General features: G+C 28.1%; 1 protein-coding gene across 2 annotated transcripts; it reads right to left on the bottom strand.

Annotated features, from left to right (window-relative positions):
- Positions 1–2,193: 2,193 nt before the first annotated feature.
- On the bottom strand, positions 2,194–11,177 carry LOC149892341 (1-acyl-sn-glycerol-3-phosphate acyltransferase epsilon-like). 2 transcript variants are annotated; one of them, XM_090079339.1, is made up of 11 exons: positions 9,019–11,177; positions 8,702–8,777; positions 8,231–8,346; positions 7,389–7,447; positions 7,279–7,315; positions 6,739–6,829; positions 3,838–3,887; positions 3,591–3,699; positions 2,870–2,946; positions 2,730–2,782; positions 2,194–2,564 (listed from the first exon to the last, which is right to left on the bottom strand). In XM_090079339.1, exons 1-11 carry the CDS (start codon positions 9,232–9,234, stop codon positions 2,339–2,341), a joined length of 1,110 nt encoding a protein of 369 aa, XP_089935465.1. In that variant the 5' UTR covers positions 9,235–11,177; the 3' UTR covers positions 2,194–2,338. The 2 variants fall into 2 exon arrangements, with proteins under 2 accessions (XP_089935465.1, XP_089935466.1); XM_090079340.1 differs by having other exon boundaries at positions 7,190–7,315; positions 9,019–10,916.
- Positions 11,178–19,785: the final 8,608 nt, after the last annotated feature.

Raw genomic sequence — 19,785 nt, 5'->3', positions numbered from 1 at the left:
ATCCTTATTTCTATTTTTTCACTTGATTTAATTTTATTATTTTTTAATATTGTTATGATGTTGACCAATGAGTAAAGAGATATCTTTATAAGTAGTTTATCTTGTAAAGATAAATTATTTGTAAAGATTGAGCCATGTGTAAGAATATCGTTCATAGCGGTTTTTTTAATTCAACAAATTATCTGAGCATGGAACTTAACTTGCTGTATCGCATAAACTTAACTCTTAGCTTACTGTATGTACCAATACTTCATTAATATTTCCTTTTTCTCATTATAGTAACCAGTTGATCCTTTTTAAAATAAAATGTTAAGTAATGTGTTATGGTACTCAGTTGAGGATTCGAAAAAGTTTTATAAATCAGCCACCCCAAAAAAAGTTGAGCCGCCCCATCTGCCCCGACTTATATACACAACTGTAATTCATTAATAAAATTTTTTAATAATTTTTTGTTTTAATTATTGTGAAAAATGATATAAATTGCTCATCTGTGTTTTTCTTCACTTAGTGATTATAATTTCCGTTTTATTTTGTTTGTTTATTCGATTTTAATTCATCTAATAGATTAGATGAATTAAAATCGAACAAAGAAAATACTCTTGGGGGTCGTCCATAAAGTACGTTCGCCAAAAATTTTGAAATATTGACCCCCCCCCCCATGTTGCTATGCGTACTTTTTAGTCTCCTCCCCCCTGTGAAAAGTGTGTATGCTTTTGAAGTACCCTCCCCCCTTCTCTTTTCTCTTCATGAGTTGAAAATTTTTATAAAATAATTTTTATAAAAAAAAAAATATTATTTAAGAAATTTAAATATTAGGGATCGTCCATAACGTACGCTGGGCATGAGTAAAAATTACAAGTCATCAAAAAGTGTGATATTTTTTATATTTCAAAACGTTTATATTTCATTTGATTAAAATAATTGCTCAATACTTTTTAATATGAAATATAAAAAGAATTTTGGAATTTCTTCATATTTCAATTTTTAATTAATTAGCGCGATAACAGGAAAAAATTTACTGTAGCATAGTCATCCCTATCTAGGATCGATTGGTCATGATAAAAACCAAAGGTATGTAGAATTTCATGCATTGATATACAGAATTACTATCCCTGAAATTAATCAAAAATTAAGTTAATTTGTTTAAATAAAGCAATTCATAAAAATCTATTCAGCAATTTAGTAAAAATATACAAAAGTACAAACCTTTACGATTTTTGCAACTTTATAAGTAGATTTACACTTATATATCTTTAGAAATGTTTTTAAAGAAACCATACTTATGTCTAACAATGCCTGTTTTATACAAAACTATGCAAAACTATACACTTTAAAATCAAAATCAGTATGCTTCATAAAAAACTATACAGCTTAAAATCAAAATCAGTACGTTTTATAAAAAAACTGATTTTGAATTTTAAGTCCATTTACGCCCTAAAACTTTCTTTTCCTGGTTTTCTATCTTTGTTCTTTGTTCCATCTGTCTTTGAAATATTTTTGAGATATTTTATAACAGAGATATTTTATACTAGAGATATGTTATAAAGTAATTGAGATTTTTTTAACATTTTGTTTGATATCCCTTTATCAAATTATTTGAAAAAACATTTTGCTTCACAGCCAATTTAAATTGTCAAAGAGATTTCTCTAAATTTAGTAAAATTAGCTGATGTAGTAAAAATATGGAAACAAAAATTCTAAAGGAATATGAACTATGGTTACTATGGTTATATATACTATGATTCTTTAACAATTGATACTTCAGTTGTTTTGGAACAAATTCTTTTCTTTTTAAATATTTATCTTAGAATTATTTATTTTCCATAGGATTTTAATGGTTAAAAAAGGAAATTAGTAAATTATCCCTGAATAAAGAATGGAATCCATTTTCAAATTCTTATTCAGCCTAACTTAATCATAGTGGAGTGAAAGACGGCCTTCTGATCTGCTGCTGAGGAGTCTGAGTTTCAGACCCTTTGGAAAAATCAATTTATATACTTATACCACACTTAGACTAACAATGCTCCGTGGGATAGTTTAATCATTGTTGATCTAGTTGTAAAGAGTTAACTAGACAAGTAATCTTTTATTTTAGAAGAAAAAAACTCTCTGAGTTTACCCTGATTTTGAAGAATTTAGTAAACCCCCCCCCCCCCCCCCCGCTTTAAGGAGATTTTAAAAAAAAACTAATTGTTTTTAAAAATCGTTAAAACCTTTTAAAAATTTTCGGTTTATTCGCTAATTTTTAAATTAGAATTGAAAAATGTTTTGTAGGTCTTTTGTACATGCGTAGGATGCATGCGTAGGATGTCGCTGTTTGAAAGAATATTTGTTCAATTCAAAACCATATCTTTTCAAATATAGGCGTCATTAACCAAACACCAAGCGCCACCATGGATACATGCTTGTAGATTCTCCTAGGTGTTTCAAACGACAAAGTTGCTGTAAGTAACACAATATGAAATATTGCATAAGGAAGAGTAACCGAATCTTTAATCGGTATCTCGTAACGATTACCAGGGAAAACACCGTTTGATATGGGACTGTAAAAATGCGACAAAATTCTAAATGAAACAAACCACGGAAGGTGTGAATGGAGATAAACAAACAGTTAAAGTAATAGAAATAACACACCATCAAAAAAAAAAAAAAAAATTTGTTTAATAGTGCATATTATTTCTATTAAAAAACAGCATTTTTATATAGTCTTATAGTTGAGTTGTATTTACTTGTCTTTTTCCTGGAATCTTTTAAGAAGCCACGTTTGAATTTCCTTCTGATCCTAAATATAATGTATAACATGCATGGTTTTTTATCTAAAAAAAAAAAACACCTTTAAATTGAAATAATTATTTTAAGTAATTCTTACATTTACTTTTGGAACATCATTAATATCTATTCTTCGAAAGTCCATATGAACCTCACGACCATATATAGAGACGAACTCTAAATATTTACATGAAAAATTTATTTCCTTAAATGAGACCGTAGTGCCTAGTAGCGTTCTGGGACATAATTCTCCGTAGCGTTCAGCGGCATTGAGACATTAAGTTTTAATGCCGCAGAATAGTTAATGCATGTAATGACATCCGTGTTTTTAGAGATTTTAGAGATTACTTATCAAGTGTAAAAATAAATATATATATATATTTTTAACTTAATGATATTTTGCTGTATTAAGTGTAAATTTACTTGAAGTTGTTTTCACCGCAAAAATGAGATTATAATTTTCAAGTACACACGGCACTTTGTGGAAAATATACTGTTTCTATCTACTTTAAAAAAGACTTTTCGATGCGACAATAACATCGACGATATTTTTAACATTCTTTTTAAACCATTTTATATTGATATATAATAACAAAATCATATTGAAAACGATTAGAAAAAAATCATCCTATGACTTTGTCGAGGATAACTATTTGAAAAAAAGTTTTTTTATTACGGTTATCATAAGAAAACTTAAACCACATGTTTCAAATACTCTAAAAATAATATCAAAAAATAATATTAGGGTCCACACCCTCGGAAACACATATTCCCATTTAGATAGTCTTAACAATTTTGAATATTACAAAGTAATATCTTACCGAGTAAACTGGGACCTTCTTGTTTAGGTTTCACATCTAGCCAAGGAACTTTGAACGCAAGAGTAACATCATATACAGCATCCAAATTTGTTAGTTGTTCAACACAAAGCTAAAATGTTTTTTTTTTTTCACTTTAAAATCAAATCAAAATTACATTTACCATTTTTTTAGTGTAATTATTTTTAGGGTTAAAAAATAAGGGGTAAAAATCCCTGCTAATTTCTATGTAAAGAGAACATAAAACTACCTCAAAACCTTTGGTCCTAGGGAATAGCACATTTTCAAATGGTTTTATACCTAAAATAAATGATAAAGCATCATTCTGTGTTGTACGCACCCTGACAGAACTAATATCAAGTCAACAAAAATATGACCCCATCAAACCATATATTTTTACAATGCTAATAACACCAAGATTCTAATAAGATTATCTATAGGAGATATACTATTGGAATATTACAATGTCATTTTTTACTAGTTAATAATAATAATCAGGAATGCTTCTTTGATTGCATTATTGCATCTGTTTACATGTAATTACAAGTAATTTATTTGAATATGTAGATGAACCTGTTTTTTATATCCACCAACATTTTGATTGCAAGTTAGACTTGTCTTTTACTGTATTGAATAATTGCTTGCAATTTTATTAAATAATTGCTTAAATTATTGAATAATTGCTTGCAATTCTGCCTATACTTCATGTCCATTTTTCCAAGTGTTTCCCAAATAAAAAAATTTAATTCTCTTGAGATGTCTTAGACTATCTTACTGAAAAATAGCTGAATTTATAGAAAGAGAATAACTTAACCAAATGATAAAATATATACACTGTGTCAAAAAAGTTTTCATCCACCTGTCCTGTTCATTTTTCAGACGCGATAACTTTTTATTGAACAATGATATATGCAAAATTTCAACTAAATGATATCAGTTAACCATTCAAGAAATATTGTAAAAAAAGATTTTACAAAAAAAGAATAGATAATTAAATATTGCATTTTAAACTACACAATGCCTGTTTTTTGCGCCAAAAAAGTTTTCATCCACCATGCACTCCAACCTCAATTTGTTATGTAATCAGTATTAAAGTAACGTTTTTTAAATATAAATTAGATTTAGTAAAATTTTTGTATTATTTTTTCTTTATATGAAGCTTTTAGATTTTTAATTTTTGTTAGAATAATTATTAAAAATGAGAGTTGCAGAGGAAATTTGATCACTTATTGTTAGACTATGGAAGGAGGGAAAATCACAGCGAAATATAGGAGAAATAGTAAAGAAACCACGTTCAACTGTGCAGTCCATTATCAAGAAATACCAAACCACCAAAAAAATTGCTGATAAGCCACGTACAGGATGTCCAAATAAGATTCAAGTATTGCATCGACGAGCTATTCTGAGAAGAGTCATCCAGAATCCTAAAATAAGTGCTTCAAAACTTGCTGGAATGCTGCAAAATGATTACAATTTAAAAAGTGGATCTTGAAACTATTAGAATAACCTTAAGAAGAGTTGGATACAATGGTAGAGTACCATTGAAAAAGCCCTATATCAGCAAAATAAACAAAGCCAAACGACTACACTTTGCAAAGCTTTATATTAATGAACTACAAACATTCTGGGAATCTGTCCTTTTCACCAATGTGTTAAAATTTAATGTGTTTTCATTAGATGGAAGAGTTAAAGTTTGGAGAAAACTAAATGAAGCATTTAAAAAACAAAACTTGTGTCCAACAGTGAAGCATGGTGGAGGAAGTGCTTTAGTGTGGGGGTGTATGAGTGCTTCAGGTGAAGGAAACTTTGTTTTCATTGATGGAAATATGGATCAAAATGTGTACTTAAACATTCTAAAAAAAAATCTGGAAGATAGTGCCCATAAATTGGGACTTACTAAGTCATTTATTTTTCACCAAGATAACAAAAACATACAGCCAAATGTGTCAAGGAACGGCTTATATTTAAAATAGCTAAGCAACTTCATACATCCCCACAATCTCCAGATTTAAATCCTATCAAACATCTGTGGGATGAATTGGGTAGAAGAATTAGGAACCATGATGTGAGGAATCGGCAACAACTCCAATCAGTAATTATGAAAGAGTAGGGCTCAATCACTCCAGAAATTACCCAAAAATTAGTTGATACCATGAAAAACAGACTGCATGAGGTAATAAAAGCTCATGGTGGAAACACAAGATATTAAAACACTAGCAAATTGAGTTTGCATAACAATTTTATTTGATTTTTGTAAAGTGGACGAAAACTTTTTTGGCGCAAAAACAGGCATTGTGTAGTTTAAAATACAATATTTAATTTTCTATTCTTTATTTTGTAAAATCATTTTTTTACAATATTTCTAGAATGGTTAACTGATATCATTTAGTTGAATTTTTGCTTATATCTTTGTTCAATAAAAAGTTATCGCATCTGAAAAATGAACAGGACAGGTGGATGAAAACTTTTTTGACACAGTGCATATTCATAGTAAGTTATATATAGCATGAACTGAAGTGCTCACAATTGTTTCCATGTTCAGGTAATTTTTTCTGAATGCTTTAATCTTGTGGTGAAAGTCATCTAAGAGACCTGAACCAAAGCAAGCATCACATACAACATCACATATGTTCTCTTTTACATCTCTGCATATAGCTTATTAATGACTCAGATTAACAAATATATCTCCAGAAACAGATCAGATATAAAATCACTATCATCCCCTTAAACTAATAGATTTTAAACACAGTTTTTATATTTCCAAGCTTTAGGATTAACCTCTGAATTTTACTGCAAATTGAAATTGTGACCATTTAATTTTCTAATTGAGCACAACTTGAAGATTAAATGAAATATTTTGCAGATTAAGGAGAAAATTTTACTTTGGGGCATTAACACCAAAAAAATGTCAAAGGTTTGGAAAATTATAAATATTTACATGTACTACTCATAATAAAAGTGCAATACACTTAAATCAAAATACCATACCAATATTTTATAGAAAATTTTTATGAACTATTTTATTGAAGTCTAGCTGACATTAGCTATCTAAAAATAAATGGTTTAATGGTCTTACTTTTGTTGATTGGCTAGCTGTCTGGGTGTGTATGTTGGTATTAATGTACTAATCAAATGAATAAAACTATAAAACCTGCTTGCTTTGCGAGCAATGAGCTTTTATCAATCAAGTGTGTTTTTTTCCCACTTAATCTTGTCCCTTCTGGAAATATTACCAACCAATACTAAATGAGTCAATTTACAATTTCTTTTTTTTTTAACACTTGATATAAACAATTTTTTTTTACAATAAACATGTTTTTTTGTTAATTTAACCTTTCATTTTACATTTCTTACTTGATAAACTTAAGCAATCAAAAAACAAAGAAAAAATTTTTGTAATTTTACTTTAATTTTAAAAAGTAGAAGAACTGGAAACACTGAAGCAAATACTACATATTTATAATTAACTAAAATAACTCTCTTATCTAATGACCTCTTAACTATTTTTTTACCATGAAAAATTATAAACCTAAGCTTTGAAAAATTTCTTAATGACATTAAACTAAATTGAACCTTAGAATGCTTCTCTATTATCTGATTACCTTTGCTGCAAAGATACCATATAAAACATGATTGAAAAGATGTTTATTAACCATGGTATTTATTACACAGAATAAGTAGAAAAACATACTCCATTCACTCTGTCTTTCTTGAACTTTTGAAGCTTACTAGAAAAAGAAAATTATATCAGCCATTTTTTCTGAGTTATAACATAAAATTTTTTCCTAAAAAAATAACTACCTGCGCAAGTCATTATCTTGATTAGCTCCACCTTTAGTTTGAACAAACACACAGCCATGCTACATAAATTACATAAATTTAATTTAACTATGTTAAAGTAAAGCATATAAAAATAGAATTAAGAAAACAATTCAGTTCTGATTAAGAAAGAGATTATTTATGGAAGGATTTCACATCATTCTTAATAAAATCTGTGCCACATCTGTTTTTAAATCTAACAAAAAATTGAGCAACAAATCTTTTCACAGAGTATTAAAGATCTACCATCTATATAACTTTAAGAGCAAATTTTTAGTATTAATAACGCAATTAATCTCATAAAATAAGAATTTATAATCATGCACCATCATGACAAACAAAATTCCTAAAGGAGCTTATTTAAATAAGTTTTAAATGATGTTGAACAAAAAACTGCACTACAATCAAAATATGAATCATTTAAATCTTAAAAGTAGATGAAGCTTTATGATGAAGGGTTTATAATTTTGCAAGAGTGTTTTTTTATAACACTCAATAAAATTACTCACATTTTATTAAATATATCCACTATCATATGAATTCATAAAGGTAAAGAATACTCTATATGTCACAAACTCTTTTTGTTTTTCACTATTGCAGTATTAGCAAAGTTGGCAAACAAAATTCTTTTAACTTACTAAACTGAAACTCTAGTTTTAAAAGATTTGAATTTTAGTAAGGCATAATATTGGTTGTTATGAGCGATTTGATTGTTCTCCTCATTTTTTAAACAGTTTGTAGACGTTAGTAAGATACATAAAAATTTTATTATAATATTTATTGTGCTGTAACTTTATGTAAAAGACTTAGTGAAAAAGATTTACCTGCATAAAATAAATACCATAGAAAGGCAGATATTTAAGTTGGTTCTTTAGTATATATCTTATTTGACCCATACTATCTTGATGAATGGCTATGAAATTTGCCAATGACCAGTCAACTAAAATTTAAAAATAGACAATATTTTAACATTAAATTATACATGAATTCATTTCAAATAAAACACATATCTCTGTCATTAATGAGAAAAAATATACCTTCCGTGTTTAAACAAATAGTTTTCTTTTATGAACATTTACAGTAGTTAAATTTTAAAATCAGCTTAAATTTGCAATTTTTTAAAAATCTTAAAAAATGTCTAAAAGTTTTTTTTTTCTTCCAAACAGAACAAGTAAAATTCAAACATGCAGCGTACAAACAATTGAATTTTTTGTTGTTGTTTATTAAAAAATACTGCAGGATATTCTCTAATTTTTTTAAAAAAAAGATATTGCTATAACATGCAAATGACTTACTAGCAGACTGATGGTTGCTTATGAAAAGCACATTTTCTTTAGTATTTCTATCAACCAAATCACCATAGAAGTATACCTTTAATGAGTACATATTGCATGATTATTTATATATTATATTATATTATATTATATTATATTATATATATATATATATATATATATATATATATATATATATATATATATATATATATATATATATATAACACCTCAAATCTGTACAAGTGGGTATGTGTGTATGACTGTATGTTCATGTTATCTTAAATAGTAATTACAAATGTTTCCATCAAGTAAGAAATATAAATACAAATAGAAACCTTGGTTCCAACAAAACTAGTAAAAAAGTATGTGACAAGTGACTGATAAGTATGATATATTATTTCATCAATTTTCTCATTAATCTTAGATGGAAGAACCAATTTCAATAGTTGGGCTGACGAATTCATTAGAAAATAGTGAGGAGCCAAACCAAACAAAATTGCTGGTGGAACTAATGATCGAAATGAAGCCAAAGGTAGCAATAATGTAGTCATTTTAAAAGACCTTAAACAACAGCAACAAAAAATAGTTATAAGTATCTATACGAAATAACTGTAAATGTTATCATTAATAACAATTACATTAAACTAACACAATAGCAGCCAAAAAGATGAGAATCTCTTTTTTTTAAACACATTTTACCTTATAAATTTGAAAAAATATCTAACAAGAGCCACATGGATCACAGAGACTTCATATAAAATATTTATTGCTTTTTTTTTTTTTGTAACACCTAATTTTTCACCCTTTTATTTATTTAAACAGCATGAAATCAACAATTAAACTACAAATTATCAAACTGCTTTCAAAAAAAATGCAATATTAAAATGTAATAAAATACAATAATAAATGGTGTTAAAAATGTAAAGCATCTACATGTGGCTGGCATGTTTAGAAAGTGGCCTGCCAAGAAATGACGAGTTTCACATAAGAACAAGACTGCTTAATATAGTTTTGCCAAATATGGTTTTCATCAGACATCAAAAAAGGTCAATGTTCTCTGAAGTGACAAGTTTATGCTGTTTAGGTTTGATGGAATTAAATTATGTTCAACTTCCTGTCAATTAAAGATTTAAATTCAAGTATCATCTTCCAACTGTTGAGCATAGTAAAGAAGGTGTAATGGTTTGAGGATGTGTTAGTCACAATATGACTGTATGACTAACCATATTTACAGTATTCTTTATCAAAACTATAGAGAAAACTATTGACAAGGTAATGCTTCTACATTCTGATCATAAAGTACATGTTAGATGGATCTTTCAGTAAGATAATAAACCAAATATGCTGCAAAATCTTTTTTTCATTCAATTACTTCATTCCAAGGATGTTCATATCTTAAAAGGGTCATCACAAGGTCAAAATCTTATTCTGATTAAAAATCTTTAGGACCATTAAGGTCAAATTTAAATGAAAGAACCTATCAAACAAAAGGATTTTTTTTATTTGCATAAATTGAAAAAACCTGGCACAAGATCTCCATCTGTAAGTCCCCATATGATCTAGCTCCATGACAGGACATTAATAGGGTGTTCTTAATGAAAAATGATACCTGACTAAGTATCAATCAAATTTAATTCATTATTTGATGGTTTTAGATAGAAGAAAATAAATTCTTTTTTACTTTACTGTAATGTACTGTCAAATCATACTAATACATTCAATAATGTTTATCATATTCAAATAGTAAAAATCTTAATTTCCCATAAATAATTTTTAAAAATGAAAAATACTGCAATAAAAATAAAGAAAGCAATTAAGCTACATACTATAACAAGTTCGTGAATATTTTATAAAGATAAAAATGATAAAAAAGATCTACTTTCAACTTTTTTACTGCTACTGTACATTTATGCATATGACTACTTGTCTATAAAAAACAAGTTGATTTCAGTTTTGAAAAGCTTAACCCAATTTGCTTTGAGATTTATTAGCAATAAGGTACTTTTAAAGTACCTCATTGGTACTTTAAGAACTAGTTTTATTGATAATGCCCTCACAGTAGTTGATTAATTCATAAAATTTTTAGCCATTCATTCATCTTGAGAGAAAGGTTTTTACAAGAAAGAATTTCTAGATTATTCATATTCATATTTGTTGTAAACAATTTTTTTTTTTTTTAATTTTCTAGATATACATGTAGTAACTGGTCTAATAAACACAACAACAAAAATTCATAAGAACTAATCTAATTACCAAAAATTCCTTAGAAGAAATTAGTATTTTTAAAAATATTTAGTAAAATCTTATGCAAAACATTTTAAAATAGTCTAGGCAGTCTGAATTTGTTTCCTAAATTACTAAAATCTTTCTAATTAGGTGCAGTAAAGTTCAAAACATTTTTCTTTAATGACCAGACTTTTATATTACTTTTATTTGTTTTTTAAAATTTTGTTAAAAGTTAATTTCAGCTTTTTCATCAATTCTTCTTTGAGAATTTTTCAAAGTTTATAGACTCAAAGACAAATGAGCCCAGCAATCAAGAAATATCCAAACAAGGCTGGCTTTATTTTTTTCTTTTATTATTATTATTATTATTATTATTATTATTATTATTATTATTATTATTATTTTTATTATTATTTTTATTGTTATTATTATTATTATTATTATTATTATTATTATTATTATTATTATTATTATTATTATTATTGCTATTATTATTATTATTATTTTTATTATTATTATTATTATTATTATTATTATTATTTTTATTATTATTTTTATTGTTATTATTATTTTTATTGTTATTATTATTATTATTATTATTATTATTATTATTATTATTATTATTATTATTATTATTATTATTATTATTATCATTATTATTATTATTATTATTATTATTATTATTATTATTATTATTATTATTATTATTATTATTATTATTATTATTATTATTATTATTATTATTATTATTATTATTATTATTACTATTACTATTACTATCATTATCATTATTTATTATCATTATCATAATGAATCTTGCACAGTGTTTCTTGTAAGATGCTAGAATTTTCTAGCACTGTGATCCAGAACAAAATATGCTGTTGTGAGTTCCACAAAATCCGATACATTGCACTAATGTCTGGTGGATAATTAGCATAAATATGAAAAAATTCTCTACAGCTGTTAGCTGCTATAGATATGTAGAACAATTCATATATATTTCTAGACAGATTGAGCATAGCAAAATTTAAGGGTTTTGCACATAGCTGACCCACTGAGCCATATTGACCCATCCTCTATTTTAAAAGTAGCATGAATATAGCTAAGAATAGTTAGCAAATGCATAACCTAAAAAAGCAATATTGAAAAAGAATCATTGTTTAGCTAGTAAAAAATTAGCTTCATGTGAAAAATTAGACAAATTGCTAGAGGGGCGTATCAGAAATTGTCAAGTGTTTTCGTTTGTCACGGGTGTAAGAAAAAGAGGCGTTTCTATATAAGCATCGGCGCACATGAAGCAAAATAGACTTTTCTTAAACAAAATATCATAACTCCTTTGTTTTTTATCACTAAATTTTCTGTTAAGATTTTTAGGGAATCCAATTACAATAAGAAAATCTAATTTCAATCACTAAGACTACTTTTCTGTAGGAGCGTGTCCAGAATATTATTCCTAAGAATATGTTTAAAAAACTCTAAAGAGAAAAAATTGTTATTCTTATAATATTAAAATTTTGTAAAAATTTTAGGGAGAGCGTTGGGGCTCATAAATCGCCCTCCCTTTTCTGCACATAATAAATTTTAAATTTTTAATCAGCTTGGATATTTTTAAATTCTTCTTAACTTTTGCATTGGAATCAGAAAAAATAAACATCATTACATTTTATTTAACAAATGAAAATTTTTATAACCTATGAAATCCCAAACTTTAGAGACTAGCATATTTTGGCATATTTTAGAAAACTGGGATTCTAAAGAAAATTGACTTCTGAGTATGTTCTAATAAGCAGACAATTGAATTGATTTGAGTATTTCTGATTGTCTTGTTTGGATCTCTTGTCTATCTCAAAATACTACTTATCGTGAATCCTTTAAAATTCAATGTAAAGGCGAAGGCATGTGTTAACTTGAGAAAAGATCATTAGAACATAGTTTTTATCATCACTAAAGTTGGCTAGTATCCAGGAGACGATATGAGGTTGAAGAACTTTCTCTTGGTATCATTTCTAGGTATCATATATTGAAAATGAATTTTTTAAAGCACTCTCAACCAACATCGAAGACAGATTTTTATCGAAAGACAACTAGAGGATTATAAAAAGTAATTTTTTTACGTATTAGATAATTATAGATTTGGGGTGCATTTACAATGTTCAAAAGCAATTTCAAACCATTCTTTGTAAAAAAAAATTCAGCAATTAATTAAAGTTTTAAAGCTCACTCAAAAATATCAATAAGATTTTGTGAGCTATTTTTTCATTGAGGCTCTTTTAAAATTTAGATCGGTTGGGAGGTATCAGTGGGACTAATTCGCTTATAATCGCCTCTTTTTTTGACTGATGAATTCCTCTGGGAATAAATTTTGAGGAAGGAAATATTTTCTTGGAATCCTTTTGCTCAATTTTGAGTTTTAGGAAAGCAGCTGATTTAAAAATGTGCATAATTATGATTGGCTTTCCAAAACAGTTTGTGCTACCTTTTATAACTCTTACCAACTTAATTGCATTAGGTCATTTACACTCATTTTTACAGCTAAACTCTTTGCAGTAATTATAGAATAAAAAACGTTAAAATCATATGTATTTTTTATTATTCTCATTCCTTTAATGCATTTGTAGTTGATAAAATTACACTATTAAGGATTTCCCCGAAAAATAGGAAAAACTCAGAATGAGTAATATTTTTTAAAGTGTGTTAAAAAACTGTGTTAATCAAAAGCTAGCTTAATATGAGGTATATGATTATATGAGTAAAATGAATTAATATGAGTAAAATAGAATTAACATGAGTAAAATATGAGGTGATGTGGAAAAGGTTTAGGAAAGATAGATTGATATGAATATTACAAGTGATTTTAACATTAAATTTTATTGATTTATTGATTTCTTTTATTGATTTTGTCATTAGATTCGTTAGGATGTGTAAATTTAGGTTTGGTATATCAGCAAAATCATAAAAAAATTTTTGACAAATATTTGCGGTTTTTTAAATTCAAAAGTAGGAATGCCACAGATGTTACTTGTCTTTTAAATTTTGCAAACACAAAGTATTAGATGAACCATCTGATGGCAAGTAATAATTTATGCAGAAAATTACATATTTTGTGAATTGATGTTTACATTATGCTTTTTGTTCGGTTAAAGCACAAAAACTATTTTATCCCTCATCCAAAGAAAAAGTGCGATCATGAAACAAGTAGAAAGGCTCAAAGGAATTACTAACCTATTTTTTCAAATATTCAGCTAAAATCTTAACTTGAGCTGAATATTTTTAAAAATAGGTCAGCAATTAAATACAAAACTTGAACTGAAACAAACTTGAAAAATGTGGTTAACTGTGCATTTGATAATTTGTTCATAATAGTGTAGGAGGAATTTGATGTTAAGAAAAAAGACTTAAAAGTGAAGGAAAATCTCTCCTTAGCACAGTGCGACAAAGTGCCAAAATATCCAGAAATTTCATGGTAAAATTTTGTTATAACAATTGACACGTCTCATAAAGCAATTTTTGATCCCTCTCTTAACCAAAGTTCGAGGTTAAGTCAAAAACTGTATGGACTTTCGCCATAGCACATATTTAGTATTTTACTACTGCGTTCTGCGCATTTATGAAAACAGTTGGTATAGTTGTGGTCATGTGATCACACTTTGAGACTAAGAGCGCCAGTTAGTTATGTGTCGTTACAGTGGAAGCATGATTAGCTTGCACACAGGGAAGAATAAAGAGCAGTCATCTGATTTCTATGGTTAAAAGGAGTATCTGGGGCTAAAATTCATTGGAGGTTCATATCATAATATGGGACAGTACACTTCTACGTAGAAGTGTTTTTAAGTGGAAAGATATGTTTAAATGAGACTGGACAACCTCTACCACTGATGAGAAGATTAAGCAAGTTCAACATAAGATAATGGCGAACCGGTGAGCTACTATTGATGACTTTGCTTGTTCTCTGCAGATTGGTCATGGTTCTACCTTTCAATTCATCCTTAATGAACATAGATTTCAAAAAGTCTGTGCAAAATGGTTTCCAAGGCAGCTCGCTGAAGAACATAAGCGCGCACGTCTTGAGGTCTTTCAATATTTGCTTAATTGTTACAACAGTGAAGGCGAGAGTTATTTGAGAAGGATAGTCACGGGAGATGAGATGTGGGTCTATCATTATGAGCCTGAATCGAAAAAATAGATTATGGAGTGGAAACATCCTAGCTCGTTAGTTACAAAGAACATCAAGACTCAAGTTTCTGCAGGAAAGGTAATGCTAACTTTTTTTTTAAAATCAAAAAGGTCCTATATTTGAAGATAATCTTGAACAGAGGGCGTACGATTGACAGTGCAAGATACAGTGATTTACTGGCCAATAAGCTGAAGCCAACAACTCGCTCCAAACGTTGAGGCCTAATGTTGAATAAAGTTTTATTGTTGCATGATAATGCATGCCCACACGCGGCTGCTCACACCTTTCAAACAATTATCCAATTAAGTTTTGAAGTGCTGGAACACCCTCCTTACAGCTCAGTGTTGCGCTAATCAAATCGTAAAACGTATCGTTTTTGGATCGGTTAATATTATATAAACAATTATTTTCCCCTTGGGAATAGGTATAAATATCATGGTTATGGAAGTATCTTCGCACTGCACTTATTCACTTCTCTTCCCTTCACAACAGACTCGAGCAGTTCATGTACAAGCTGTGATCTACAATCTCTTCTTTGTGCTTAACTATATTGTATATTAATATTTAAAATAAATAATTGAACTCGTTTTACAAGTCCATTCTTAAGTAAAACAATACTTAGATCTCACGCCTTTCAGCTATCATATCTTTGAATTGCTTAAAGATGGTTTATGAGATCATCACTTTTCTACGGATGAAGATATATCTAACATTGTAGAAAATTGTATTGAGTTATCTAACGGCAACTCCTTTTTAGTCAGACATACCATTCAAGTTTCTATGACAGATGGTAAAGTCCATACTGCCTTATAAAATGTAACAAGTTCCAGACATCTTTTGGTTTATATAGATGTTCACCAAAAGATACAAAACACATTGAAAATGTTATGAAACTTTCTTGTTCACTAGATGCTATTCATACTATTTACACTTCAAGTATGAATTAGATTTTTTTTAGTGTCTTCTTTATATTTCAAGTTGCCAACCGGAAAATGGAAAGGAAAAGATGCAGAGAAAGCTCTTATTAAACAACAAGAAATTAACATACAAAAAGAATTTAAAAAAAAAAAAAAAAGGACTTATTATTGACTACCCGAGATGTGGAGGGTCAGGAACAATTAATGACGCTAACGCTGCTCGACGAGCCTTTTCAAATGAAGATGCATTCGTCGAAATTACAGGAATAAACAAAAAGCTATTTACAAAGTTGCACATAATCCTAATTTGTATATCAAGTATTGCATTTAAAGTTAACGTCAGTAAGTTTTGCATACTTTGTTTGGAAACCAAAAAGTTCTACTACCTGCTTGTACATTAGTATTACATGCCTTAGAAAGTATATTTTTGTCAATTGGTCGATTTAGTATTACATGCCTTAGAAAGTATATTTTTGTCAATTGGTCGATTTAGTGAAGAAGCTCAAGAAGCACAAGCTTAAGAATTTTAATGTTTTATAGGGAACATAATTCGCATAAAGATTCAAAACAAATGAAGATTTTATTGTGAGGGAGGAAATTTATTATTAACACTATGGGGGATGTGTTTGTTTTGTTAGATTATGTTAAGGTGCTTTGGTGTTTAAGATTGCGTTATTAAATTGTTGGTGTGCATGGTTTGTGTAACGGTAGACTCCATGGCTTTAGTACTTTAGACCTACTTAACAACAAATCTTAATACAGTTAACAACAATATAATATCTTTAATTGAAATATAAATGAAATGATAATGATTCTTGCTAATGGTCCTTCTCGTTTCACTTAACAAATACTCTCAAATATTTCACTCAATATATTCTTTTAATATTTACAAATACAGATAATAATATGCAATCAAACGTCACTAAAAAATATTCTCTTACCACCTTTAGAACTCATTTCCAAAGTGTCTATCTATATAAGAACTATTCTCATTTTAAAATCTTTTCTTTCTCTTTGAAAATGTCCATTTACTTCTTTTTATTTACCTCTTCTTTCAAATCTCTTTTCTATTTTTCCCAAAAATTCTCTTTTTAAAAGAGTTACGTTTCCAAAGTTAAAAATAACTAAAAATAGTGTTTTTCGAAAAATTGTCATTTGCTTTCTTTTTAAAGGCAGCATTCGCTTTGATGATAAACACGAAATCAAGTCCACAAATTTGGGATACAGAATCGCTGCTAAGGGTTACAACGCGAATATTTATTCATATTGGATTAAATTACTATCAAAGGAAGAATGATTAATCAAAAATATGAGAAAAATAATAAATAAAAAAAAAAACTATCAGCAAAGGAAGAATCCCACTCAAGGACATTAGCAAAAATAAGTTTACAGAATCTTCTTCATTTAACTGCTCACCAGTTATGTAGATTACAAAAAGACGTGGTAAATTCCATCTTCAGTACGCCGATGGCTCTTTTACGGAAATGGGTACTTGATTGGAGCTCATGACAGAGTAACAATACACAAAAGCGTCAGCAGAAGTCGGTGATTCATCAATATTTATAACTTCACTTGTTCCTTTACGATTGCACGGTGATAAGAATGAAGCTGTTAATATATGGCAAAATTCAGCTCCTTCCTCCATATGATCCTACATACTTTAAGAGTATGTAGGATCATATGGAGGAAGGAGTACAACTTGAGATTTGTTTCATTATTTTTTTATTATCTTCTGATCCTTTTATTTCGCAGTTGTCCAAAAAAATGTACAAACAAAAAATTAAAACTCGAATGCTGAATTTCTGTCTTTACAAAAACCTTCGGAGGTAATATTTTAGATTTTACATTTACTTATGTAATTTATGTGTGTGTGTGTGTGCGCGCGCGCGTGTGTGTTTTGTTATAAACTTACTAAAAGTTTAATGTTGAATGCTTTGGGGGTGAGTTAACGATTCTGTCCTCTAAGTTAAGAAAGATGTGTTTGGAAAAGTATTATAAATAATTTTGTAAAGCTAGTTAGTTAAAAATGCTTTTGCAACGATATTTTAACGAGTAATTCGTTTTTTATCGTGATAAATGAATTTGAGTATATAGATTGAGTTTTATCTTTTATTACACAATACAAATTATCAGCGCTTAAAAAAACTTTATGATCAAGTAAAACTAATTGGCGCTACTATCACCATTCTAAACTAAGCGAAATGTCTTGAAAGGTTGAAGCAAAATAATACTTGAGGTATCGCAACTTTTTTTTATTTTGGGATCTTTTAACTTTGTTGGTTTAAATGTAGAAATTATTTTAAATTGGACTTTTTTCAAATAACTAATATATGTCTGGACTTTATTCGTTGTTAATGTAAAATCGAAACTTCAAAACTTATTCTCGACCACAGTGCGTCGCTCAGAAATTTCTGAAAAATCCATTTTATCTAAGTTACCTCATAATAAACTTCATCAGAAGAAATTTTGAACAGAACTTGTGTTTTGCTTGCAGTGAATGCTTGCTATCATAAAAACCCCAACATTCCTAATATACGGACGTCACCTCAAGAACAGCCATTAAATGATATCGTGCACGTCACAATAATAATCTTAATTTAGGGTGGAATGCAAGAACCGAACTTGAGTCAAGTTCGACTTGAAATCTCAAGTTCGACTTTGTCAAGTCAGACTTGAAAAATTGACTTGAGCGAATGCGTAAACGAGACTTGAAAATTTCAAGTTCGTGCTTGAGAAAGTCGAACTTGAAAAATAATCGAGGCGTTGAATTTAGGGCGTTTATCGGAAAATGCACTTCGCAACCAATAGCGGTAATGGATTTTTTTTACGGGAAAAACCTTTTACTGAAACAAATTCCGTGTAATGATATTTGTATAGTATACGATTAAATAAAAAGTTAATAACAGTAAAAAAAAAAAAAGTTCTTGCTATGTATTTTTCATCAGAAAAACAAATTCATCTTGGCACTTTCAGTTCCAAATCCTAAGTTGTTGGTAAACAACGGTTGGTCATATGTACCACTTAAGTGATCAAGACAATTTCTCTTGATTTCTCCATTTTAACAGATTCCATTTGAATTAAAATACATAGAAATGTTCTAGAAAATGCAGAATCTTATTTTGACGCTTTTTGGGGATGATACTATACTACAATGTATTTTTATTTATCTTTTTACTAATACTTTAATGAAAATAATGGTTTTTTTTTTAAAAATACTGAGAAAATTACTTTAAACAAAATTAGTTTTCTCAATACTAATACTACATAATACTATGTGTGTGTGTGTGTGTGTGTGTGTGTGTGTATATATATATATATATATATATATATATATATATATATATATATATATATATATATATATATATACCTACACATATATATACCATTAACATATGTAAGTATACCATTTACATATGTAAGTCAATAGAGATCACATATGGAGACAGGTCTTCTGAAATTATTGGGCCACTTATAGAAACAGAAAAGAAAACTTTTAAAAACCATTGATAGCATCTTGCTCATTAACACATGAAAAAGAACAAAGTTTAACGTTAAACAAAAATCTCTTAATAAAAAAAAATACAAAAAAGCAATATAATGAAATTCATGATCTTGATAAAGAACTAATGCAAAAACAAATAGAAATAGATGATATAAAAAAAAACTCTCTCCAGAAAAAGCAACAATACAAACAAAACTTTGTGAAAATTTTCACAGTTAAAATTTTCACAAAGTTTTAAAAAAGCAACACAACAGAATTATTCTATGTGAGGATTATTATT

Source organism: Hydra viridissima, unplaced genomic scaffold, assembly GCF_058129835.1.
Source record: "Hydra viridissima isolate aposymbiotic clone 2 unplaced genomic scaffold, HvirCarnegie_v1 scaffold_2, whole genome shotgun sequence".
NCBI classification, from domain to species: domain Eukaryota; kingdom Metazoa; phylum Cnidaria; class Hydrozoa; order Anthoathecata; family Hydridae; genus Hydra; species Hydra viridissima.
Note: the sequence above shows the minus strand (reverse complement) of the source record. Positions and strands in the feature narration are given on the sequence as shown.

Excerpts from the sequence above, each read along its gene's own strand:
- LOC149892341 (XM_090079339.1), bottom strand. The coding sequence starts at position 9,234 with ATGACTACATTATTGCTACCTTTGGCTTCATTTCGATCATTAGTTCCA. Across the intron at positions 3,888-6,738 it reads ATTGCTCGCAAAGCAAGCAG|GTATAAAACCATTTGAAAAT; the intron begins GTTTTATAGTTT and ends CATTTATTTTAG. Across the intron at positions 2,947-3,590 it reads AGAAGGTCCCAGTTTACTCG|AGTTCGTCTCTATATATGGT; the intron begins GTAAGATATTAC and ends GTAAATATTTAG.